The sequence below is a fragment of the Periplaneta americana genome, chromosome 2 (assembly GCF_040183065.1).
Source record: "Periplaneta americana isolate PAMFEO1 chromosome 2, P.americana_PAMFEO1_priV1, whole genome shotgun sequence".
Lineage (NCBI taxonomy): Eukaryota > Metazoa > Arthropoda > Insecta > Blattodea > Blattidae > Periplaneta > Periplaneta americana.
The window spans coordinates 91,034,568-91,062,225 of NC_091118.1; the positions used below are offsets into that span (position 1 = coordinate 91,034,568).

General features: G+C 35.1%; 1 protein-coding gene across 2 annotated transcripts in view; it reads right to left on the bottom strand.

Moving 5' to 3' along the window:
* The window catches only part of LOC138694417 (facilitated trehalose transporter Tret1-like), an 83,372-nt gene that overhangs the window by 46,384 nt on the left and 9,330 nt on the right, over nucleotides 1-27,658 (bottom strand). Inside the window, exons 2-4 of one of the 2 annotated variants that reach the window (XM_069818111.1) lie at nucleotides 20,922-20,985; nucleotides 20,472-20,737; nucleotides 13,838-15,220 (exon numbers count right to left, since the gene is read on the bottom strand). In XM_069818111.1, coding sequence (XP_069674212.1) covers nucleotides 14,150-15,220; nucleotides 20,472-20,737; nucleotides 20,922-20,985 — 1,401 coding nt within the window. In that variant the 3' untranslated portion in view covers nucleotides 13,838-14,149. Of the gene's footprint in view, nucleotides 1-13,837; nucleotides 15,221-20,471; nucleotides 20,738-20,921; nucleotides 20,986-27,658 lie in introns of those variants that run through there. The other variant, XM_069818112.1, reaches the window with a different exon arrangement.

Consider the following 27,658-nt stretch of genomic DNA (forward strand, 5'->3'; position numbering starts at 1 on the left):
AATCTTCAGTTTCTGACAACGGGGTGAAAGAATGTAATTTTAATGTACCAGTTATTGGTTTTAGATTGTGGTATCTGACCTGCAAATTTTCAGTGTGGCTTTTGTGCTTATTCAATGGACAAAATATAAATGACACGTTAGAAATGTTTTTTTGTGACCAATCAAACATTTTTTTTTTTTTTTGGTGTTATAGGATCTTGTATAGGCTGGCTCTCGTGGCAAATCTTTTAACAGTTCCTCCAATGCCATCACATGGACCTTTACCATGCGACGTTGCAAAGAAGTGTCATTCGGCGCTAATTCCATAATCGTCTTCATGTAAACAATTATTTTTTAAATTATTTTTGTTTTTGTATTGTGAACTTGATCCATCGGAAAAGTAGATGATTTTTTTTCATATCGTTGCATTCTTGGTTTAAGAAATTTATTGCTTCGGATTGAAAACAATGAAAGGAATCGGTGTCATGTTTCATGCTTTCTGAGATGACAACAATACTTTTGTGGCGAATTTCTGTATCTTCTTTGAAATATACTACGAAACGATGTATTGTGGCTTGGCATTTGTTCCAATGCACACCTTGTACTGAATCTTGTATTACAAATGAATGATTTTCAGAAAAGTCTGCAATAAGTATGTAATTTTCAGGTTGTATATTTTCTTTGCATTCCATCAATAATAAAATATGGCTGACTTTTGAAGGGCTGATGATGCATCTTCTACATGAAAAACTTTACTTGCTAGGGAACCTTTTACTTTTTTAAACTTTTCACGGGGATATCGTTTTAGTTATAGTTTTATTTTCTTGATAATGGATTCTATTGACATCAAACTCTTGTTTAATTCCTCAATATTACTGATTTCTAGCGCTTTATCCACATAACTGCTAGAAGAAGAACTGGCATAATCACTTTCTCTGTCCGCATTTTCATTTGATTCATGTTTATTAATATCACAAGAACTACCGGCTTCACATATAATTTCACCTGACCTATCCGGAAGTTGATAGATTTTTTACGGAAAGAATCACATATTCGCACATTCAAAGACTCCTTTAAATTGAGCTTTATCAATAAATCGCGACTTACGCGTCTTAGTGTATTTTTCTTTTTAAAAGCGTGATTAGGAAGGTGAAATGGATTTAAACACTTCTTATATATTACGCGATCTCTGCTGTCACTAACGTTGTATAAAAGTCACGCCACTCCATGAAATTTAAACCCTGACTGATTATTTTTCTCTTCTATATTTTGTCTCCTGCCATCTGTTTACTGTCATAAAGTTTACTGCCTTACCCAGCCTTGCTATCGTTAAAGGAGCAGTCCGCGATAAAATTCGAAATTTTGATTATATTATAGGATGTTTACCTAAGTAATCCTTAGATTAACGGCGTTTGTCTCATCTCTCTACGCCTTTTAGTTTGTGAAATATTAAAGGTCTTACTGCAAGCTCTGACGTCATAACCACTGATCGCTTCATAAGACTGCATTGTAGTTCCGTTTGACATATAGTGTAGACCGAGTAAATACAAATTCATGTTACAGTCAGTTATTATTAACTCACTTAGGACCTATCACATGCATATACTGTAATAGTAATAATAATAATAATAATAATAATAATAATAATAATAATAATAATAATAATAATAACTTACCCAAACTCTATCCCACTTTAAATCCCATGTACAATCCATTCTGTTCCATTCTGTGATTAGAACGACTTGGGTCTGATAAGGTTTAATATTTTGATCAATTATAACCTAAGTCAACGTCTTCACTGAGTGAGTGAATGTATGTGAGACGTGAAATATTCGTTATGAAGGGACTACAGATACGTGTTTATCTCACGTCAGCAATAAATTAGTACATGGTTCTTATTATTCTATTGCACCATAGTTGTTGAGTCACACGGTTTAGACACCGGGGCTATGTTTGAGAGAACTCTAAAACATGTGCATAATCGAATTGCAGTAGTGGATAACCACGAACTACTTCCAACACATTTTTCTGTATATCTTCTCTCCACGCATTTTCCTTCCTGCTGTATGTTTTCCACCCATCGTTTAGTGACTTTAGGGTACTGGAGTCTGGAGCCAGTTACATCTCTTTTCACGTTGTAATTATGGCCCACTATCGCAATCATAGTTCTTGTTACTATTCCATCATATGGAAAGTGTTTTCTCTTAGGAATGTAAACCAAACTCTCGTTATGATATGATTCAAGTTTGTTGGTGTGACAAAACTGATTAGTCTGCTTTAAGTCTTTTAAAGGGCAGGGTTGCATACATTTTTCAGAGCATTGTAATCGTTGGGTCCAGGTTCGATCCATTCCCTCTCGCTCTTGTATGGGTGAATGTGTGCACATTTTTTATATGTCTCTGTTCGTGTATATTACAAACATGATTTAATACAGAAATGAATCTGTCTTCTAAGTCGTCAGAATCACCTTCACATGTAGCACATAACCACCATGAGTGATTTATGATGCTGTCTTTCCACATTTGTATTTTCTCATATGTTTTTTGCGGCGGCTTTAAGGTTTTTAGATAAGCTTTTTGCAATGTGCCAAATGTCAAATTGATGGTCCACCATTCATATTTGGTCCTCATGAATTTCCTAATTCCTCTATTGCGGTCCGATAGAGAGAGGGTAATGTTCATTTTTTCTTTTAGGCGATCTAGAAATTTTTCGCATGCTGATTTTTCAAGATTGCTTACAATTAGGTCCTTTTGCAGAACTATGAAGTCTATAAGATTATCTGAATCGAGGTCCATTACACTGTAAGTGACATATTTTGCCCTGTAACCAGGTGAGTCAAATTGGTCATCACCGCGATTCGCACGTTTTTATTTTTTAGGGAATTGATAAGTTGTTCATGAATGTGAAAATAACTGCACCTACTGTTGGTTCTACGAATTTTGAAATAATTTTATAAAATTTTGTCTTGCCGATGACATATAGTTGTAAAGTTTTTTAAAAATTTTCAAACAATTTGTACGTTATACCTGATGAATTAGAATGTGAAGTTTCTTCTTCCATTTGAAAAGATCTGTCAAGTCAGTTTATGGCTCACTCACATCTGATTCACCACACACATTTCTTAGCGTCTCGCACCCTATCTCACACTGCACAGCTTTGTTCATATTAGGTTTCTGTGAATTTTCAGCCTCATCGAGAACTACACATACGTCAGTATTTACAGCTATAGGTGCATCTCTGCAACTTGCTATTACTTCTTCGACGATCTTTTCTCATTTATAAGCAGAGGAGCGCTTAGTATTAGAGCTATCTTAGGGAAATTCTCCTTTCAAAAATAAGGGACAGCAGTTTTCTTCATTTTCATAGAAGTTCTATTGTCTTTCATTAAACGTCTTTTTAATAGACACGATTCTTCAAAATTAATTTCATGGAAATGATTAGAACACACAACAGCAGTCCGGAAATACATGAAATGATACCCCTTCTCCATGTTCTGCCTTTGTTCTTCCCTCTGAACACGAAAAATCACAACACCACGGCATTTTAAACTGTATTACGATACATTTTTTTCTGTTTATTCTACTGTAGTTCAAAGTCGTTCATATAAAAGAAAATATGCCCTACATAAAACCACAACGTTGGTATGTGCTGTTTTATGATTAAATGAAAAGCAAAATATAACTTCACTCAATCACAACTAAGTCCGAAATTCTGTTCACGTGTATTACGGAGCGAGAAGATTATTTAATACAAAGCACTGCACTCGGGATGTTCTCGGCCTACTACGCAATCACACCAGTTCAGTGGCTGTGACGTCATAAGTATTTGTGCGGAGTCAGTAACTCAAGAACCATGCCTCGCATTGACATGCGGCAAATTACATTCTACTTAGATTGAAAAACGTGTTTGATTAAGCCAACTTAATTTTATCGCGGACTGCTCCTTTAAACACTTGGCTATATTACATACAAACATACAGCATTGTGAAGGGCTCCCCCTCTCAGCTGAGCTGACAATAATAAAATAACTTTAGATAAGATATTTACTGTTCCTTAAGGTATTAATCTTTTATGAATGAATGCACTTGTATTTTAGTGTGGCATATATGCAATGGGGGATTTCGTGAAACTCTTCATGGGCAGCCTTCTAGCCCACGGCCAAAAGCAGTTCATTAGCTGGGGTCCGCGAGCGTGTGCATGCCTCCAGAAAATAAATTGTTACAAATGTATGTGTGCAGATCCCATATTTCTAAATGCAGTAGTTACAGATAGGCTAATACATCAGAGAACAAGTCTATATTTTTTCAGATTTTTAACTTGGCTATATAATATAGTAAATTTGCTTTGAAAAATAAATGATTAAAAAATTAGGCCAAATTTTAAATTTATTTGTGATAAGCCTAAAGTAATAAAAAGTGTTGTATTTAGTCTTTCAAATGCGCCAAACCCCAAATCTCAATTATATGTTGACACAGAGTTCCAAGTGAGTTTTTGTAACAGTGCGCGCATAATTTGCGTAATTTCAAATAGTCATAACTACACAAATAATTAATAATTGTGAAAATAAAACAATACGGGTCTCCTTATTTGATGTCTGGAATTCATGGAAAAAAATTCGACCATTTACGAGAAGGTCGTGTTTTATTGCTGTGCGATTTGACGTGGAATGACTCATACATGACGTAATGTCGAAACATGGAATAGGGCATAAGGGTAAACCAAGGAGAGAAGTTAGATCTGGATGAAGCCGCAGTGTAGCCCCGTTAATAATAAAATACTTTGTACAGTTAAGAAGATCAACTGATCATAAGAACATTGTATTATATGTAGAATTTTACATAAAATAATCTTTAAAGAGAGTAATCATTTATTAAAAATAATGTGTTTACTTTTTCATGATGTGCTAGTTTAAAGACAGAGTTTTTCTGTAACCTCACCTCACGCCATGCCTCTGTCTAAAATATGTATTTTTTTAAAAGAGCAGAACTTCATTATACTAAGAGAATTAAGGTTTATAAGGGTCATAAATTGATGTGTTTATGGACGGATACATGATGGATTAATTAATACACATATAAACGGGTGAATACAACAGTCGGTACGTCAATAAATCTATGGAGAGACAGAAAGGGGGATGCATGTCGGCAGTTATGTAGCTGAAAGATGTCCCTAGACCACCTTAATTCAATGGTGTACAACATCCTTCGACATACAGTAGAGCGTCTCGTTTAGGCACAGTAAAAACATAAACAAAGTGCAGGTAACGTGTGAGGGAAGGACGAGCCGTATGATAAACACGAGAGATGCACGAGGTTTTAGTTTAACGGGATTGTCCCTTTTTCAGCCTTTTGTCCCCTGTCCCGAGAAAAGTATGCTGGGGACGACAAATGTCCCGTTTTTTTAAATGAAGTCCCCTTTCCTTAAATAATTGTTGAAATATTTCTTTCTCTTTTAATTTATTTAATAATCACGTAAAACACTTATTAATCTTATATTGTTTACATCATATGTCACCGTAATGAATCCAATAAAGGCTATGTGAATCACAAAATGTAATTTCAAAAATGTGTCTTGCATGGACTTCTATATTTTCCTGGACACTTCATCAAAGAAATATGATTCTGATTGTACAGTTCATCTTTATGAAGAATGTTAAAATAGTTAAAAGGTTATATGAGGCAAACAGTTTTGTTATGAAACAAGTTCAGATTACAGGACATGGATATAATTTAATGTATTTGAATATCTAATGTGATAGGAAATTTAAAATTAGGAAAGTAAAAAGTGCAAATCTCACTTTTTATATTTAAATTTCTAATAACAGAATTTCCTTCATTGAATTTGTAGAATATTTTTTTGTAAACCTTTCTTTATGATTTCTTGATTTTATTTATATTTTAGGGTATTTATGGCTATGTAAGATCCAATTAACCTGAACTATTTTTAAATAGATAAGTTAACCTAATTAATCCAGAATTCAATTTATAGGCTACGTGGAATAGAGGCTAATGTAACATTCATGCCAATAAGAGAATTGCAAATACTACTTTTCCCCGCAAGCAAATAACCTATATAAAAGATGATACTACAATTAGAACTTAAGTATTAATAAAATGATATAGGTATAATATACTTATTATTACACAGACTTAAGAAATTAACGTTCACAAAAACATTGTTCAAATATTATATTAAATTCACTGTTCTCTGGAATGCTGAATCAAAAACTGAGCTCAGCTTTTCACTTTTATGTATCATTTCCCCAAATTTTTGGTTTGACGTTTTAGCTAAGTGAGCGTACCGTTATTGAATTGAATGTTTCACTGATGTTTCCTAATCATAAAGTTAACACTACAGATACATTATTATACGTGATGAGAGAAAACGGCGGATGACTCATGTCCCTCTGCTAGCGAGGTTTCCGACGAGCGCGTAACCATTCTTCCGGTACTTTAATAACATTATAGTATTATAATACGTAACAGCACTAACAATAAATGTTCAATAATTTGGACTTACCGTGCTCACAGTCGTTGCTGAAATTGGCTCACAATATTTCACCAATCTCATCTAATTTTTCTTCTGTAAGAACACTACGTTTGGTGTTTGATTTTCGGTTGTTCACTGAGCCTGTTTCTTTAAATCTTTTAACGAGTCTTCTAATTGTTTTGGCAGAAGGCACAGATTTGTTTGGAAACTTGATTCGAAATTTTAATCTTGTTTTCACACACGTCTTTCTGCCTTTTATGCATGTATTGTACATATAGGTCTACTCAACGTTCACGCAATGAGAATTTGTTGGTAGGCATTACCTAAATACTCAATTGTCACTAAACTTTATAGAGGCTACTATCTTTGTACACTTGAAGAATCAAGACTTTTGTGACACGAATCGTGACTATAGCGAATGCCATATGGCACCTGAAATTCTACTACGCCGCACCTTTAGCAGATATCGCAGGAAGTGAGACGCCAGTAACCCGCCGTTTTCTTGAATCACGTCATAATAATATCTCTGTAGTTGCTTCTACAATATTTTAACTAAATTATTTAAAAATAAATACATTAGTACTAATTCCATTATAATTATAAAAAAATAATAACTCCTGTAAGAATATGCTGTTACTAATAGAAGAAAACATTTGTTATACTGTTAACTTTGTTTTCAGTTTCATTTTATTTTATTTTTATTTATTTATTTATTTATTTATTTATATTTTTGTTCCGTGACTTTTAATATTTATTTGGGGAATTCATGTACAAACACGACTAGTCATGTTTCACAACGCACTGCAAAGAGAGAGGTTCGAGGTTACAGCATGGCAGCCTTCTGAACTTTGTTTCCAATGACCACTAACAAGTTAAAGAACAATCAACAGTAGGAGCACTGTTGTATGAATGCTGTAAACTGTCAGCGTATCCGGACTTTTTGTCACATTTTGACAAAATGTCACCATGACGAGTTGTTACGAAAATGACATTGCAACACGGACATTTTGTCACACATTACAGAATACTTTTTTTGTCAAACTTATACATGTCACATTCCTTTTTAAAGTTTGTACATACTACAATTCATCGAACAGCAACGTAATCTGCTTTTATGGAAACAATTTGAACATGCCAAAAATCTGAACCGCTTTTATGGAAACAATTAGGTACCGGTAGTTTAATATGAAATTTGCAGTTGCAAGATAGAATGGATATAAATTTTAATTTATTCCTACTTCAAAAGGGACTAAGAAGTTTATTTATAAAGGATACATGTTCCTGAATCACTGATCCATGAGGAATGGTATTAAATGGAGATATATATATATATATATATATATATACATATACAGAAATCGATGTGCGGGAATAGTTACTACATCTGGTGTTGAAAATGGGTCATCTGTTGTGGAAGGAATACAGGCATGCTTCCGACTGGAGCCGCTGCAAAGCTGCAGATTTAAAAGATGCCATAAAAAACATAGCTTCCAGCTTGATTGAATCTACATGTAACATCGTACAGAATGCCCTTGCAACTACATCCAGCGAACCTGCTATAAAGCTTCCTAAGAAGGAAAGATTAAAGAGAATTGTAAGACGGATTATAAGGCTTATTTTTCCCTCTAAATCAAATTCCATAGAAGAAGCTCAAGATCTCCCTCAGACGTATAAAGAAACCACGGATGGGAAACAGCGACTGCTTCACTTACATGCACAGACAGGTGTCTTAATATTTTGCCCCGATAACCACATAGGCTAGAGAATTATACAGATCAAATTATTAGATCTGAAACGGATCTTTGAAAAGATCACCAAGAATAACTATGCAGTTATAGAGTATGCACTGCGTGATACAAGGTTCATAACAGGAGAAGGTTCTATTTCAATTAGGCCTATTCATTTCTGTCTTGCATTTTAGACCTATTGACAAGTTTTAGGTTAGCGTTTTAGATAACCAAACTGCATACAACATCAAGTTTTAATGTTTGTGTGCTTGTTGGGTACAGAATAATTATTAAGCATCACTTGGCACTTTGTTTTTATCTTATCTCTCCTTTGCGCCATATTGAACTAAACTTTGGCTCATTACAAATATACTAAATTAACAAAAATTTACATAAACAAACAAAAATGTCTGCTGAAATTTATTTAATACAAAAATATCAAATTAGCCTCCATCTAAACATCCATTACAAGGAAATTCCGTAACATCATAAAAAATACTTGTAATCCTAGTTGTATGCCTTTATTTGATGAAGAATTTTTCTCCTTTTTTTTAGTATGCTTTTTACGACGCTTTATCAATATCTTAGGTTATTTAGCGTCTGAATGAGATGAAGGTGATAATGCCTGTGAAATGAGTCCGGGATCCTAGCATTTGCTCATATTGGGTTGAGGGGAAAACCCCGGAAAAAACTTCAACCAGGTAACTTGCCCCGACCGGGAATCGAACCCGGGCCACCTGGTTTCGCGGCCAGACGCGCTAGGCGTTACTCCACAGGTGTGGACTTTTCTCCTTTTAAAGATGTCAAGAGCTATACCCTTGTCAACCTAAAATTTGATGTTCGACTTTTCACATTCTTCACAGACAAAAGATTTTGGATGTGCAAAAGTATAATTTAAGTTATTGTTAAAAAAAAAACGAAAATATATAAAGCTGCAAATAAAATAAATTCTATAATTAAAAAAATAGTAAATAAGTAGGGCTAATAATAATAATAATAATAATAATAATAATAATAATAATAATAATGTCTCATTTTCGTATTACACTTCATTACAGATTGCAATATTCAACCTCTTTATAAATTATATATATATATTTAACTTACATGCTACATCTTATTTTATCGTATAATATCTAACCTGTTAATAAATAAAACAAATTATTTAATTTTACGCTACAGTATTATCGTCGTGCATCATAGACGTTATGTTCGATTCATTTTGTTGAGTACGGCGAAGTTCGATATTCGACTATGATCGCTCTGCAGGAGGAAGTCTGTCATGTTTGTTCGGCCATGTTGTGAAAATATTTGCTGTCCCCCTCTCCAATCCATTCATGTTTTAAATCGCTTAAGGATTTGATCTTGCGATCAGTTTCTCATATGGAATAAGGCGAAGTGTAAACTTTCGGTTTCCTCTCTCATGTTTGAATGTTGCACGATAGTAGTCGGTACTATGAACATATGCGTTTTTTTTTCTTTTAGATATTTTGCTTGATTTGCTTATTCGTATATGTTTATTAATGTTTAGTCATATTAATTACAACAAAAATTACCTGTATTCATTACTATGCATAACTCCTGAAGAATATGCCTGACATCCTTGTGCAGCTAAAGAATAAAGACCAGGAGGGGAGAAACAAAAAAGAAATGTACTGAACATTATTAAGGAAGAGGAAAGTCTGAACAAATGCAAAGCAAACTTCGGTTTTACAGAGTCTCAGCAAACATGAACCAAACATAAGGCCTCTTGCCAGTTTCTAACGAATTCTGTTATTTTAGTTCACATGCTTCACTTCTACGTATTGTTGGACGCCAATGGAGCAGAGCATTGTGTGTAATATCTTGATATCCACTCTTATGTTAGAATATTGCATGGCAATAATAGAAACCATTAGAAAACAAGAGTGTGTAACACGGCAATTGAATGTGAAATTGACAACTACTGGCAACTGGAATTATTTCAAGAAGTATGCCTATGTATGTCGATCAGGATATCAAGAAAGAAAGGACGAAATTAGATATCTGGTCTAGGACAAAAATATTAATGTAAGGGCTGTAATTATTACATTCGAAAGAAACAATGAAGGTGATAGAGTCACGTCGCACATAGTATGCGACACAGGGCATTCCTGGAAAGCATCTTGGTTTGGTGTCAGATTTGTAAGAGAATCAATGAAACGAAGAAAACGGTATTAAAAAATATACAATAATAACGATGAATCAACGGATAACTTGAAACCGTAAGTTTGGATTGTACTGTATAATTATAAAGTTAAAAAATAATATTACTATTAGTGAAATAGCTATTCGATTTTATATAGGCCTACCCATCTGATGTAGATATTATGGTTGCAGCCTACGGCTTCAGTTACAGACACTTGTACACTGACAATTTCTGTCACTGACTACACTAATAAGAATACATTGAATCTACGAACACGACACACTTTGTAACTTCGAGTGATAACGAATTTATCTATGTTAATGCCCTCAAGTTAAAGGCATGCTATAGGTTCTGTCGTATCTACTAGACCTTGTAATATCAAAAGGCTAACTCTGGGCTAAGTGGGGGAAGACTATAAGTACCGTAAGTAAAATATATTGCTATCAGTAGACCGCGGAAATTTAAGCGCTAAAAAAAAAACAGAAAATATGTATGTATCTATGCATTAAAAACTATTGAAATATACTTTAAAAATTGAAGTATATGCAGTAAAAATACTTCAGGCTTATTTAGTTTAATAATATATGATATATTATGAAAATTATGTATAATAATAATCATTGTCAAGAAGTAATTATTTTTATTAAGTACATTTTTTTCTTTTTCTTTAAATGTACCATTATACTGATTGTACATAAATATTTGGCTAATATTTTTTAAACTTCCTTCGCCTTTATCCGTTTGGAATGTTTAACTTAATTTCTTTTTCCAATAATGATATGTTGCAGATTGCATTGGCGCTCTCCCACTAAAGCGCAAGATGCTCGTAGCCTATACAACAAAAAAAAATGTAACGGACATTTCTACCAATTATGTGCCCACTTAAACGTTTCATGTCAAGTAATGTACGGATGGATGGTTAGGTTTATAGGTAAATAAATAAATGGATACCTCTGATTGAGGTTCTGTCTGATATGCACAGCTATTATCAGGCAGTACATTTCACTCGACGATATGTCGATGGCTCGGGACGAGACTGTTACTACTCAAAAATAGAGATTTTTCAGTAGAGCCATTTAAAGTTTTCCATTGTAGATGGTAAATCAGAGAATCATGGCACAACAATAAATATTGGTTTATATAATCGTTATTGTTATAGAAGTTTATTGAAATATTCATTTTATCGTTATTTGTTTTATGTAACTTGTATGTGACATTTTTTTGGGTTGTAGCAGTTTCGCATTAAAATATTGTGACAAAATTCCTCAGATATAACAGTATTCCATAATATATCAATACTTGCAACAGGTTTTTCCTTACATAGCTCTGTAATAAATTTATGCAATACAATGGAAAAATATGTCAAATGTAGATTTAGAAACACAAAATGATATTGGTTGATATCGGGATGACTACAACAATAAAAGAAATAAATTACACCAACCAGGATGACAACAATGATAAGAAATAAATTGCGTCATGTAGCCTAGTTGCCTCATGAGTGATGCCTTATTGGTGTAACTTAGGCCTATGGGGTTCAAACCTATTTTCGGACAGTCGACTAAACAAAAACATGTAGTGAGAAAAAACATGTTTGGTTGTTATTCAAATGTAGCATTATTTTCTTCAACACCATTGGAAACTTTCAAACTTTTACACAGATCAAGCAAATTTCCCCCCCACATCTATCCCTGGAGGCGAAGAAAATACTGGCTTTCGTATTGCTAGAGAAGATTTGCGCTTCCGTCTTTGTCGATTACTTATTTTTTCGAAATCATCTTGTTCATAGGAGTGCTTATAGAAGATGGCGATAGGATCCTGTTTTCTGACCTCCATGATTTTCATCGTAGACTAATTTATATTATCACCATTTTTATTTCCCATTTTGTGTGTTAAGTCTTTCAAATCTAAGATATCTGGTGTAGCTAGTTCATTGACTTTGTATATATTGCCTTTTTTCTTGTGCAATTTCAGTACTGGTACCCATTGCATTGGCAGTAATATAAGTCCTTCTTTAATAACTCTACCCCCCCCCCCCCCTTTCGGCAGTAGAAAGCATAGAGTCATTCTCATTCAAGGTATGATTTGTGACTAAAAATTTCTGTGTTATGACATTAACACAGGTTAGTTACGCAGTACAGAAATAATGAGGCAATGAATTTGTTCTTGTTTTGCCTAACACAATTGTCTGAAAACATAATTACCAGGTTTGTTACTGTGTTGGGCACAGAAAAAAGAAATTATAGAGGTATGTGCCAATCTCTTTTGAACTTCTTTTGGCCAAGCCCTCATGCCAAAAATAACAATGGCCCTGGCTGTTTGCGATGTCATATATTGTGAGATTGTAACAGGACAGTTTCCTTTTATAAAATTAAGAGGAACACTCATCACAAGGTGAAGGAAGAACTGCCTGAAGATGAAAGCAGCACACAACTTTGCTTGGATCCTGTATTCTAATTCAATATCTTTAGACTTTGTAGCTCTTCATGTTGCTTCTTCTTTTATATGTCTATTATAACTTTCTTGCAGTTAATTTCTCTGTTTCTTTATTATTCTTACATGCACTATATACACAACATGAAACTTTCTTAGAGATATAAAATGAAATATTAAGTGAATTAAATACAGATGTATAAGAACATTCACGATGATTAAAGTTTCAATACTACGTCGATGGTGAAGACAAAATTAATAATAACATTGTTTTTAAGCAATGCAGCCAAGTATTATGCTATCATTATTGTATGAATTTATCATTAGATGTGCCAAATCTAAACTCGGAGCATGGATATTGTCAATGCGAAAGTGTTAAAAGTCAAAATGGAACATTTCTTTTAGCACCAATGTTTGCAGTTGAGAATGGAAAACTGTTTCAACGCAAAATATAATACTTTCCAATTGAGAAAAAAGACTAAATAGCATAACTTAAAACTGTTATGTGCATTTATCTCCCACTAGGAAATTATTAGAGTTGTATTATGAAGTCTATAGTGTAATATGAGTTTTTGGGCGATGTATGCAATGCAGGGGGAAGGAACTGGCCACCCTAACGCATTATCTTTTTTTTAGTGGGTTATTTTACGACGCTGCATCAACATCTGAAATTATTTAGCGTCTGAATGAAATGGTGATAATGCCGGTGAAATGAGTCCGGCGTCCAGCACCAATAGTTACCCAGCATTTTCTCATATTGGGTTGACTGAAAATACCGGAATAAACTCAACCAGGTAAATTGCCCCGACCAGGAATCGAACCCACGCTACCAGGCTGCGCGGTCAGATCCACTAATCGTTATTCGACAGGTGGACAAATTATCTTCTGTCTTAGTTGAATCATGAGTGATGACTTATTGGTGTAACTTAGGAGGTTCAAATCTGTCTTCGGACAGTTGACTAAACAACAAATAAATAGATAAATGAGCAGATGGGAGAATGAAATGGTAGATTAATATAAAATATTCTTAAAAAAATATTACATTCACGTTTTCTTAAATTCCACTTACGATTTAATGTTTGATTATGTTGACAAAGTTTACACATATTTTTCTTTCACACTCATATTAATCTGTTATCTTCTAACAGTATATTCTCTTCGCTTGACACAAAGCCTATTACTCCCTGATGTTTTTTTTTACTATGAATAAGTTTCTTTGTTACCTTTATAATATTTTCTTGGCTCTTTAATTTAATTTCGCACAAACCATAAAACTTACTCTGTTCTCTGCCTTTCCTTTATTTTTCTTTCCTAATAAAAATAATAAGTGATTCTCACATTCTTGGTTTTAGTTGTCATGTGGCCTGTTGTACATTATGTGATTTTTGGAGCACATTTTGAATTTCTTCTTTCGTCTTCCCTCTCGTCTCCGGTACACAAAAAGTCACGAACACACACCCCGCAACACATATCACACATAGAGCCCCGTACGTTTCAGCAGGGCCTAACTTACTAAGCATCAATGTGAACACCTTGGTGACGATGAACACCAGCGTCCAGTTGAGAGACACTGCCAAGGCGCTCACAAGTCCCTTGGCTTCATTCGTTGACAACTCGACCATCATGAACCAGGGGATGGGCCCGAATCCAACAGAGTACGCGATAATGAACACGTTGAGAGCTACAAGAGGAACCCAGCTCCAGGAAGACAGATCTGATCCTTGAGCGCTGAAGTAGAAGTACATTGCAAGTGCCAGATGACACACTGCCATGAATATATCTGAGAGGATTAGTAGTACGCGTCTGCCAATGTGGTCCATGAAGAGTGCCGCTATGTAAGTGGCCAGCACTTGGACGATGCCGATTATGAGTGTGGAGAGATAAGGAGACAATGTACTTTTGGAAGCTTTGAAGATGTCCACTGTGTAAAATATGACAGCATTGATACCGCTCAGTTGCTGGAATATCATTAAACCGAACACCACTTCCAAGATCCTGAATAGGGATGACTTTGGAACGCTTTCAGATGGAAGTACAATCTCCAAACTCTTTTGTATACCATTCAGTTCTTCCAATACCTGATGAGTGTTATAGATATCGACATTTCGCAGCCAACAAAGAGATTTCTCTGCCTCAATTTTGCGTCCTTTAGAGAGTAAATATACGGGAGATTCTGGCATCCAGAAGAAGGTAATTCCGAAAAGTACAGGGATGATGGCAGCGAGAATGCATAGCCAAATATAAGGGACGAAGGCACCAACTGCATACATATAGAGGATGCCGATAGTAATGGAAAGATCCATGTATGTGCCCAGTTCCCCTCTGAGATTGATTTCAGCTATTTCCTCGTTGTAGATTGGGGTGATAACTGTTGTGGCACCCATTGTGAGTCCCAGAATGAATCTTGCGGTATAAAGAAGCGCCAACTGCAGAAAAAATTAAAACACATGTAAATAATGAGTATAGGATAAGTGGGACCGTCTATTTCCTTGTCATATAATATATAGTGTTGTTAACTATATTACATTTTATTTAACGTTTTCGGCATGATATGCCATCATCAGATCATTAGAAGCTATCACTTTATACATGCTTAATATTGGTACAACATACGTTAAATACAGTATATTCAAATAACGATAATCATGGTTACACTAGCTATATAGGCAATGCTCGTTGGTTAGATATGTCCTAATTCAGCTGTTAGATTGAACAATGTGTGAATATCATTGTACCATAATATACTAAAATTGAATAGAAGAACAATAATTGAATAAATTTATAAGAAACATTGACACTTGATATCAATTCTTCGGAGGGAAGATTTTTTTTTTCGTAGTTCACTTTTACGCCTATATTGTAATCAAGCAAGTTCGGCGCATTCATGGTTACAGTTAGAAATGTTTGCTTTGGTTGTGAATTATGTTGCATAAATTGCATTAGACATTATATCAAGTATTACCAAGCTTGGATATGGTTGCAAAATTATCAACGCTCGGCAATTTTTGGCCGAAAAGATGGGAGTGGTAGAAGGAAAATTTAAACACCACAACAGGACGCCAGATTAGTGGCAGAGGTTGAAAGGAATCCCTTTCATACAGCTGCTACTTTGAAGGCAGTTACTAATTTTTCTGGCCACGACCAGACCGTGAGAACTCGTTTAAGGGCCGCAAATTTCAGATCTCGACGTGCCATTCCTAGGGAAGTTCATAAGGAAGAGCATATAGAGGAACGTTTAGTCTTTGCAGTGGGAAATGGTGATCGGGATTGGAAAAGAGTAATCTTTTCTGATGAAGTCACCTTTTCTACTACAAGGGAAGGACCACATATCGTATATCGTCCTCCTGGTACCCGATTCGACAACAGATACGCTGGCATGCGTTCCCGTAATGGTAGAGTATCTGTGTCGTGTTGGGGGAGGATTTCTTGTCGTGGAGTGGGCACAATCCATCGTATTCGCGGGAAATTTAACCAGCACAAATATCAACGGTTGCTGGAACGCTGTATGGTTCTTTATGCTAGGTTGTTATATCCTGCTGGAATTCTTCAATTTCAGCAGGATAATCTTCCAGTCCACACATCTAAAATGATTCGGGACTGGTTTGCGAGGAGGCAGGATATCGAATTGATAGACTGGACTCGTCGCTCTCCGGACTTGAATCCTTTGGGGAATATATGGGCACAAGCCCCCTCCAAGACGTCCTGATGATTTGTGGAAGCTCGTTCAGGATGCCTGGGATGCCGTAGCTGAGAACAGTCGGTATTTAAAAGCACTAATCGATTCCATGCCCACTCGACTGCTAGACGTGATCGAGTTGGGAGAAAGATGGACTAAATATTGAATCGTGGTTTTTTGTTTTTTTTTTTTTTTACTTTTAATTGTTTTAATTTTTTAAGGCAGGCTCCTGTAAGTTTGTTTTGTTTATGCCACGAAAGATATTTTTGTTGAGAATATAATCTTTCTTTCCATTTGCAGCTATAATGTCATAATAAATAAACAAAGTAATGGCATAATATATTGATGAACCTTATGTTAATTACTAAAATAGTCATTAAAGAAACAGGAGCAATTATATTTTCTCTGTCTCCTAAAAAAAACTAAAAAGCATTAGGTTGTGTTCGAACGCACGACCTTACGAACACTTGCCCGAAACGCTACCATTACGCTACAGATTAACACGCAAAAACTTTCATTCTGACTGTAGTTATCAGCCCACGTGGTCCAACAACATGTAACATCGCCTGTCTCCGAATTGTAGCGGAAATACCCGAAGGGAACTTTGTGTCTAGAGAGCGGCCACTTTTTCTTTTGACAACTGTACAACTTATATGAGGCGCTCAGAAATGATCCTGGATCCCAAGACTGCAATTGACGTAAAACCTATAGACTGTTTTGAGAAGTTAAGATATTGGTCGCCTCTGAGATTTCGGAGTAAACACGCCACATATACCGTATTGTCTCGAAAATAAGTCTCATTTTTTATCCAAATTTCAACGTGAAAAGTTAAGGTGCGGCTTATATTCGCGACCCCGGCTTTACGATATTTTATCATACTATATTTTGTTTAAAAATGAAGTGAATTAAGAAATCAGTAATTCGATATTCTCCAATATTTGCTCGTGCTTGTTCCACCTTTTTATAAAAATATTTGTTGTCCTCCTCTCCCACTCTTTCATATGGTATCTTAACTGCTTAAGGATTTCAGTACAGATTCTGCGATTAGTTTTTCATATGAAATAAGATGAAGTTTTTAATGTCTTGGTTGCTTCTCTCATGCTCGAACATTGCAGGACACTAGTAGGTATTGTTTTCCAAATATTAGATATCGGTACGTAGGTGTTGGCCTATAGAATAAAATTGCTGTCGATAATTATGTTTCTTTCCTCAATCTCTATGGCTGTGGCTTATATCCGAAAGCGGCTTATTTTCGGATCAATACTTTATACCAAGAATTATTAGGCGATTTTTACACCTACGCATTTTTTTTTTCATAATTTCACACAGAACAGCTCACACTACTATCGAAACCTCTGCACCCCAACTGAACAAAATACAGACTGATTACCTTGTTTTCATTACCAGTAACCGTTTTAACTTTTCAGACGTCAACAATAGTAAATCAGATAAGTCAAGTGAAGAGACTCTTGGTATAACTTGGTATAATGGACGGAAACGAAAGTAGAGCTATATGTATACAGGGTGGAAGGTAAGGTAGACATTAATTGTAGGATATGATTCCTTGAAATATAACGAACAAAAGAGTATAATACCATTTTGCTCGTCTTTGCGAGGTTTTTGAAGAAATAATACTTTTATGCCGACATTTCGATCGCGAATTTTACAAATGCTGTTTAAAATACGGTTTCATTTCTTGTATAACAACGAAGAGAACGTCTATTATGTTCACGTTGCACCGATATTTTAATTGGAAAATTCATAGATTTCGAATTAATCGATTGAAGAAACACTGGAAACATTGATTGTCGGGTCACGTACAGAAGGTCTAAGAATCTGGCATTGCTCTCCGCACAGCAGACAGTTTGTCTAGTACTCGCAACTGATCAGCTATTGTGATGTTTACATTGCATTAGTGTGCAGTTGGACGTACAGCGATAGAGTTTAGTTTATTTCAAAACTAAAAGCTGCCAGTGTTCACAAATCGTGAGTACTTAGACATGATCCAGGCCGCGGAAGAAATTCGGAACAGTGAAGAACTACTGGCCAGAGTTCGTCATAATTGGACTAGAAGATGTGAAAGCTGCACGCACGCTAATGGTGGACATTTTGAACAGTACCTGTAAGATGTGAGAGGAATGTGGTTTACAGAGTTTATTTCATTATTAACGCCCAGAATTAGTGATTCATAAAACAACAAACTGTAATGTTAATTACATCTTGTTCACAAAGTTACATCAGTTTTATGTTTTCATTAATTGTAACAGAAACTTCAATCCTAAGTGTTTTCACTAATTTTGACATAAATTTCTAATTTTCACGTCATTTCTTGTTATTGCTGTACTTATTTCTTGCTTACATTAAAATTATTACGTTATACTTAGTATTGAATTGTAAATATATTGCATTGTAAGTTGATAATTCTGCATTCATTGTTCAACTGCGCCCAGACACAAGCTATTTTGTTCATTCGGGTTATTAATTTACATTTTATGACATTAAATTACACAAATTAAACAAATAACAGTTACGTCCCTATCCGGAGTTTACGTAGGTCATTTTTGTGCGAAGATTTATCCCAGATTAGCTCGCAAAGTATTGCACCAAAGCTCAGTACATTTGTTTGCTCCCGTCCTCCCCTCACCTGCTACAAGATACATGGTGAAAGGTAGTTGAACTTAACCCACCCCCTTCAAGTTGCTGACCCCATGGGGTTTGGGATACTACTTATGCGGCGTTGAGACATCTTGCAATTGCCGTCAGCGCTTTCGGAACACTTGTAATTATCTCACTATCCATAAGTCCTATAATTTTTGTTATTTGACAAATCTTACTCTATTTATTTATCTAAACGATAACAGCTCCCTGTATTAATAGGCTAAGACAGAGCATATTGTGCAATTGGCAGTTGAAAGTATAAATAATATAATATATGTTCAAGTTTAATGGAGTCTTACAACAATGACAAGAAATGACTGAATAAATAAGTAGGTACTAATTAATTATTTGAAGATCACTGTTGACCGTAGAGATGGTTTCGGAGTATAAATATTGATCCTCTCAGAGCTGCAAGAACAATGTCATCAATTGCCTTCCTCTCTAGGCCGAAACGTTGCCAGGTCTGGAAGAAGAAACCGGGAATAGTTCCGCACGCTCCAACCATAAGGCCTATTACATCAATTTGTTGTAGACCTATTTGTCCATGAAGTATGGAACGGTACGTACACAGATGTCGTTTTTTCCCTATTTACATCCTCAGGTTGGCTCTTTTGTTTTCAAATCTAACGGTGGGATCGATGATGTAGCCATTGTTATTTGGTGGGATGGCAATCATGTCTATGTTTCTTGTACTGCCATTGTCTGCCAGTCCGTGAACTTCTTAGAACACTTGAAAATATATTGATCTAAACTGTTCGGCGATCATCGAATGAATTCTATGGTGTCGTGAGTTACGGAGTACTTCAACGTGCGGACAAGAGCCCAGGACATGTGCAAGTGTTTCTAGCTCTCTGTGGCATCGCGGACAGAAGATGTTGTCCCGAGTCCTACTCGGAAGGGAACGTACGGAAGACACGTGTGCAGTCATTTTAATAGCTTCGCGCCATTCGCTAGAGGTTAGGCCTTCACGATGTCGTATCCAGGAATTCGCCGGAGTAAACTTGCTGTTTAATGAGTTCTATGGCTCCTGTCAATTAATGTACTACCTTACCTTCCACTCTGTATACGGCTATCGATAAGATATAAGTTCGTTAAAGTACTCAGACCCCTAACGTATATACATATACGTAATCAGTGTATCAGACTTGGTAATAATCAACATTCTGTTTATGTGCACAAAAGAAAGTGTGTTTACTAGTGTTATTAATACCAAAATCAGCTAGAAATGGTGATCAATTTGGAAGTAAGATACTTGTGTCTAGCATGATTATTGTTATTTATATTATTATTACTGTTTTTGTCATCATAATTCTCATCACTATCATTGTTGATGTTATACTCACAGATTGTCCCGCCAGGATGATGGTGATCCAGCCCAGAGACAGAGGAACTGTAAGGAGCAACAATAGGAATCGACGTCCGAACCTGCCGGCCAAGTACCCAGAGGGAAGAGCGCCGAACAGAGCTCCCAGAGGAGCCAGGGAGCCGATCCATGACGCTTCATCGTCGGATATGATTCCCTCAGTATCGTTGCGAGGTGTCTGCAAATGAGGCAGCGCTGGAGACGTCCAGCCTTCCAGAGATCCGTTACACAGAGCGACCAGGGCGGCTGAAAACGAACAAGGTACGCGTTTGTAGTTTCAGGATGTATGGATGTGTTGGCGAATGGAGGAGTCAGTGAATATAATATAGTACTGTTCTCTCTCTACGACATTATGTCATGATTGTTAATGTACTGAAGTTTCAGTTATTTGTAGTTATTGTTAATTTAAAATAAGTAAATTTAAAATTACCAAGACAAGCTGCCAACCGTTGAGGCCATTTGGAACCATGTGGCATCATTTTTCTGACCACGCACTGTAAGTTGTAAGAAAAGTATAAATTAGTCCGAATAATTTGTGGAACAGAAACAACTGCAACAGTGTTTTATCATTTGTAGACTGTATTTGAAAAAGACTCTTGAATTTTATTTTTCTCGTATTGCTTTACAGTACAACGCGGAAGAGGTGGTGTTTAAAATTATTTGAAAATAATTCGAAGTCTTGTGCAACCACACTGGCTGTAGAGATTAAAAGCACTTTTGTGGGCTGTTGAACTTTAAATGCGGCTAGTAAAACATTGTTTATTAACAAAACTGCCTTCCACTGAATGTAGTCTGAAAGTATTCGCTATACAAATGCCAGTGGCATACTCAGAATTTTGTCGGGGGGGGGGGGGTTGGATCAAATTAAAATTTTTTACTATCTATATTATTGGTTTTTAAAATATTGTGTATTATTATTATTATTTATTAGTATTATTATTAGTATTATTATTAGTGTTATTATTATTACTATTATATTATTACTGTGTTACAGTATATTTATTATACTAATATTGTCATTATGAATAAAGAAATACTCAAATCTAAATGTCATTTCTTTTTAAAAAGTTCAAAGGAGTGTTCCAACTGGTAATCACCCCTTGCGTACGCTCCTGACATTTAATACATTGGTAAGCAATCATCATCAAAGTAAAAATGGAAATGCATAATTAATAGACTCAGAATAATTAGCTGAAACAGGGCGGATAAAGATTTACCCGCCCTGGCTGAAAGAACATTTAACAGAAATACGTAGTTACAGAAAAAAAACATTAAGAGATTTTTGTGAATTCATATTGTGTATGTGGTTATTTAAAATTTGATAAAATAATCTATTCATATTTTTAATGTAATTTAAAAAATCAGTGTTTTTCCTTCACTCAATTTCGACACTTATCGATTACTCCGTAATTTATATTTTTCTCCAAGGAATGGTATTAACTTTCAGGAACATCAGTAGCTATTGAGTTGGGGCCTAAAGGTTTCCGGTATGTTACCAGGTCAACAAGAAGGATAATATATACAAAACTGCATCATTTCTTATACGAATGGGACAGTAGAAGTAGAGATAAACATTGCACAACGAAATAACGGTCAAAGAGAAAAAGATTAGTAAGTCTAGTGGCTAATATGGCTTGACTATTGTCTTTGCAGAGGCATGGAAGCTTTTCTTTAGTTATTTTGTAGAACCAGTGTGCCATCAAAGACATTACCATCGTTAAATGAGCTGTCAGCTAACCATATCAAAGTAACCGCCTGTTATGAAAAGTGCACAGAAATTAGTCTACAGTTTAAAAATGGTTACCTTTAAACTGTGGTTTCGTATTCTATGATAACTGCGTTCTTAACCGAGATTACAGTAATCCACTTCGCCATTAATCTTTGTTCCTGGTTCATGAATAAAACCTCTGATTTTAATTTATATTGACATATTCTCTGATTATATATTCAAGAACTTTTCAATTAAGCGTCAAATGATAAAGCTTAATGTTATGAGTTACCAGTTATCACAGTTATCTTTGTATATGAATATATTAACCATTTTCTATTGAGAAATCATACAACCCAATAGGTTTTATACTTTTCTCCAAGTGTTCATGTCAAGTTCAAATTACATAGATTACTAGTGGCTTGTGCAACAATTGCTGCAAACTAAGTCCATAAAAAGTTCAAATAAAAATTGTTCAGATTTATTTTCAATGAAGAATACCAGACATTTTGATAGATATTTGCTTCCATAATAGTGAAACATACTCCCTCTTAATGTTTCTTTTTTGCCAAATACTTTTCCTTGAACCTATCCGTCTTCTGTTCTTGAGTTTCAATGCGAAATCGCAAGTAACAATGTCAGGACGATCAGTGGGTTTTACATGTGGGAATAATGCAGTAGCTATTTCAGGTCATTGCGGATTGTAGGTGAAAGTTAAGAAAATGTAAGGTTTGTCATGCTTTGAACAAAAGACTTAGCATCTTGTAATAGCTGCTGCATGTTTCGTGAACTATCCTGAAATGTAGAGGGCAGAATCACTTTTTCCCACTAAGAGATCTTGCTGAGGTGATCAAGAGACTTCAAAATCTTGTAGGCCTCTTATTTTATCAGTAAGTAATACCTTTTGATCTTTTCTTAGGAATTGTAATTTTTGCGCTTCCTCCAGACAATACTGATCTACCAAATACTGCTGGATTAATTTGTGTAACAATGAATGTTATTCCGTATATTTCCTGTAATATAGGCTGTTGTGAGGAATTTATTGCTGAGATGTGGAAAATGAGGCGAATGATATGTCATAGTTGTAGAATCTTATATGCGCCCTAAATAAAAAACTGTCCATCGTAAATCGTTAGCAGTTCCAGTGTTTCATTTGTTGCTGGTTGCTGGAAATATACTTACTCATCACGGTAGCAAGAAGTGAAATGGCCTGCTATTTTCCCTACAACAAAATATGCTTGGCAGCAATCACAAATCTAATCGATTAAAGCAAAGAAATATGAAATTAATTTTGATGTAGCTTAAAGACGCAGCTAAAATAGGAAGCATGTCTCAATTACTACCAAGGAAAATTAGAGAATCAGACATATAAATATCTTATTACACTGATATGAAAAGGACCCACACCACTTGATTAATAACTATAAAAGTATTTCATTTTTAATAACAATATTGTTACCTTACGTAAGTTTTATAGTTTTTAGTAACATAAGTTTATATATACCGGTAGTCGTTACTGAGTAAATTATAGAAATGAAGATCTAATATAAAATATTCTTTCTCTGCGTCTGCTTACATAAAACCCCAAAAGGTTCACATCATCAGTATAGCATTATGCATTGCATTAACTATAATAAAATTTCATTTTTAATGGTAATAATGTCATCAAACATTCTTAAGTTTTGTAGTTCTTAATATCCAGTACACAGCTGCACTCGGAAAACTACAGACCAGAGAATCAGACCTGTAAATTATTTTGTGCGAGATCGTGCGTATTTGCTTGCTTTCCGCACAAAACCAATACGCGGTAAGTGTGAAATACCACATTCCCAACGTAACGCACATAACAATTTCCCTCTTCTTACCGCTTAAGCGCCATATTCATTTTACTGCTTTAGGTTTTTAACATATTTTTAGAGACGTTTAACATAGTAATAATTATAAATTGGAAACTTACCACTGCAATTTCACCTAAATTGCACTGTTAATTATTGTTTTTAAATATTTGCAAAAATTAAGTAAACTCTACAACACCACAAAAGTTACTGCATTTGTAATGCAAGTAACATTAAGGAAGCCGTGAAAAAATCAACAAGATTCCAGATGCCGATGTTATTACTGCAATAGGTTATACAAATAATATTGTTAAAATATTAAAATGAAAAATAAATCATTACATAACCTTACCGTTTGTTTTAAGTTCGCATTTATACACTGGGGGGGAAAAAAAAGACAGACGTATATCACGGCCTGCTGGAATATAGTAAACACAGAAAACATTTTATAGCAACAATGTTGAAGATAGATATATTTGTTTTCCAAAGTTGCCGTCATTGAACAGAAACCAAGATGGAGATTTCATTGCAACTAATTAGAAATTCGTCTTTCAGGTATGTAATAAACGATCTTCGCACAAAATAATGTACGATACACGAGCAGTATGTTTGTTTTCATGTTCTCGGAAATTAAAAAAGCTCAACTACGTTTCGCTTTTTCAATCTTTTCCTCGAACATGAAAACATCAACATACCGCTCTTGTAACGCATATTACTATTATACGTTACTAAAAAATTACACAAATGAAGGTCGACATATTGGCATTATAATGTGAAAGAATCTGAGCCATCTGAACTCTATGTCAGCAATCCTGTAAGTCATGGCCTTCGTGTAATAGTCTGTTGTTTATTGTAGTGTGTCTTTTGTTTTATTCCGAAATGCAACACGGCCGACAAAGAAGCGAAGGAAGAATCAAGTCGGCCGTGAATGCAATTAATTACTTCTCAAAACTGACGAAAGATGGATTTCGGAAAAAAGGAAAATGATGTAGGAAAATTGACATTTCACTGAAAACTACTATTTTTCCGAAAAACTTTGGGTTCCAAGCTTCAAAGTGAGGGGTCATTTATTAATAATCTGTTCAGCAGTTTTCCCGTAATTTCCATTACCAGTTCAAATTATTATGTAGATGTAGACCTAGTTTCATTTTTCATATATAGATATGCTATAATAATGACACTTTCGACCGACTTAGATATTCTATATATCCCAAATTAGGAATGCTTGCAGAACACATGTATTGATTCGCTGAAATTTAAGTAGTTGTTACCATTCTCGTAAATTTTACAGCTTGTAGAGTTGTTTTGTGAATTTCAGTAGTAAAATTGCACTAAGCAATCAATATTGAATGTTCTGATACGCACATTATATGCAGAGATTTTTTTTTAATAATTAAGCAAGGTATTGTTATATAGTTATATTAAAATTAGTAAATATTGTAGAAATATAAGTAGTACCCTTATATGAGCCGTTCAGAGCAGAAGTGGTGTATATCAAAAATAGGTAATAAGGGTTAAAGTAAATATTCTGTAAAATACAGAGCAAAGTAGCAATTAATATTCAATTTATTTAAACTATTAGTAGTCAGTGGATAGCACGAAGGACATATTAACTGCTACTTTGCGCTGTAGGTTACAGCATTTTTACTTTAAACCTCATTACCCAATTTTGCCTTACACCAATTTTGCTCTGAACGGCTCATATGCTGAAGGAATATTATCAATAGTAGCAATAGAGGGCGAATCTGTGTGCGTTGTCCCTGAAGTTTAGTGTGGATGGACTGTGTCATACTCCTCGCGTCGCGTCTAGCCTGTTTGGTTTACTAACCACACACTGATCCGCCTTCTAAGTAGCAGTATTAACCCGAAATACCGGTCTGCCAGACCGGTATGGTATTTTGTTTCTTGAATATTTGCAACATTGCTTAATATTATGTCTTATCATTTGAGCTACTGTATGTTTTGTTTAGTCTTCTCTAGATGTGCTGTGGTGTGGTTGTCATCTAAATGTCATGCATTGTTATCGCTGTTTCTTATTACAGTATTTGATAAATTATTGTATGCTATATTTGCCGGTCTCACAAACCGGTATATCGTATTACATAGTAGGTAGTTCATCACTTTCAATATTTTTCCAAGTACTCGTATGTTTCGTGTTTAATTTCTTTTCAGTAATTAGTTTTTATTACGTCCCACAGTTATTGTATACATATTCCATGATGTCAGTTATGACCACTAATACTAATGTTCTGAAAATAATGTAACAATGGATAGAAGATGAAGATGAAGTTGGTTATGAATGTTCACACTTCGATGATTTTGCCCAAACCCTGATTTTGTCACCCCTAATGCTAATCAGACTGAAAAATCAGATTCAGAATGAAATGAGTTGTTAGGAAGAAACATACAAATTCCTATTCTTTTTAATAATAAATTGATCGATCTGCGCATTTAACGGTATACAAACCGCTTCTAAATAAAATACAAATACAATACGTGACAAAGACTTGAGGGCAGCCTAAATTGGGCTCCTCAGTGAAGAAACAATTGTTAATACATTTTATACATAGGTTGGTGTGATGATAAATTTTTATTAGGCTATAATATGAGGTCCATTGGAAGTCGGCTCTTGATTCTGGTGGGAAATGTGGACTTTCATCCGAGAGAGCAGTGGACGGCGTCTATAAAATTTTCTAGGTTGTTATAGAACTTCTTAACTTGTGAATGAATAAACTGTTTGATTGTGTCAATAACCGTTTCTCTGTGTAGTTGGCTGTTATGGACAAGCCAAGGAGAATTGAATGAAATTCGTAGGACTTTATTTTGAAATGACTGGATGTGTTTAATTTCATTTATTGCAGCTCCTCCCCAGATAGAACAGGCATAAAACAGTAAAGGTCGTAATAGAGATGTGTAAAGTAGCATGCAATTTTGCAGCTTTAGAGATGATTTCTTGTTGAGGAGCGGATATAATTTAGTGAGTCTTGAGTAGGCCAATTTAAGTTTCTTGTTGATGTGATGTTTCCATGATAGACGGCGATCTAAGTGCACTCCAAGGCATTTTACAGCTCCATCCTTTCATTACACGGTATCACGTAGATTGAAACATTTATGCATGGAGGATTAGCAGGACGACACAAAGTAAATATCATTGCTTCGCATTTGTTGTAGTTCAATGCGATGCGCCAATTTTCAAGCCAAGGGCATATGATGTTTAAGGCTTCCTGAAGATAATTTGAGGCTATGTTAATGTTGCGATGGGTTGCATAAATAGCTGTATCGTCTGCATACATAGCAATTTGTGCAGTTGGTGTTGCAGGAATGTTCGAAGTGTATATATTGAATAATATTGGGTCTAAGATAGAGCCTTGAGGAGTGCCAACACTAATGGTTCACAGAGGAGTGAGTACAACCCATTCTCACTGAGAATGTGCGATTTGACAAGAAACTAGTCATTATGTTGCATAGGTAGACTGGAACGCCGGACCTGTGTAATTTGTGCCGAAGACCTTCATGCCATCCTCGATAAACTGAGTGAAGTCAAGAAATGCAACTACAGTGAGTTCTATCTTATCAAAGCCATGTACAATTTCTTCAGCGATGCGAAGCACTTGATGAGTGGTA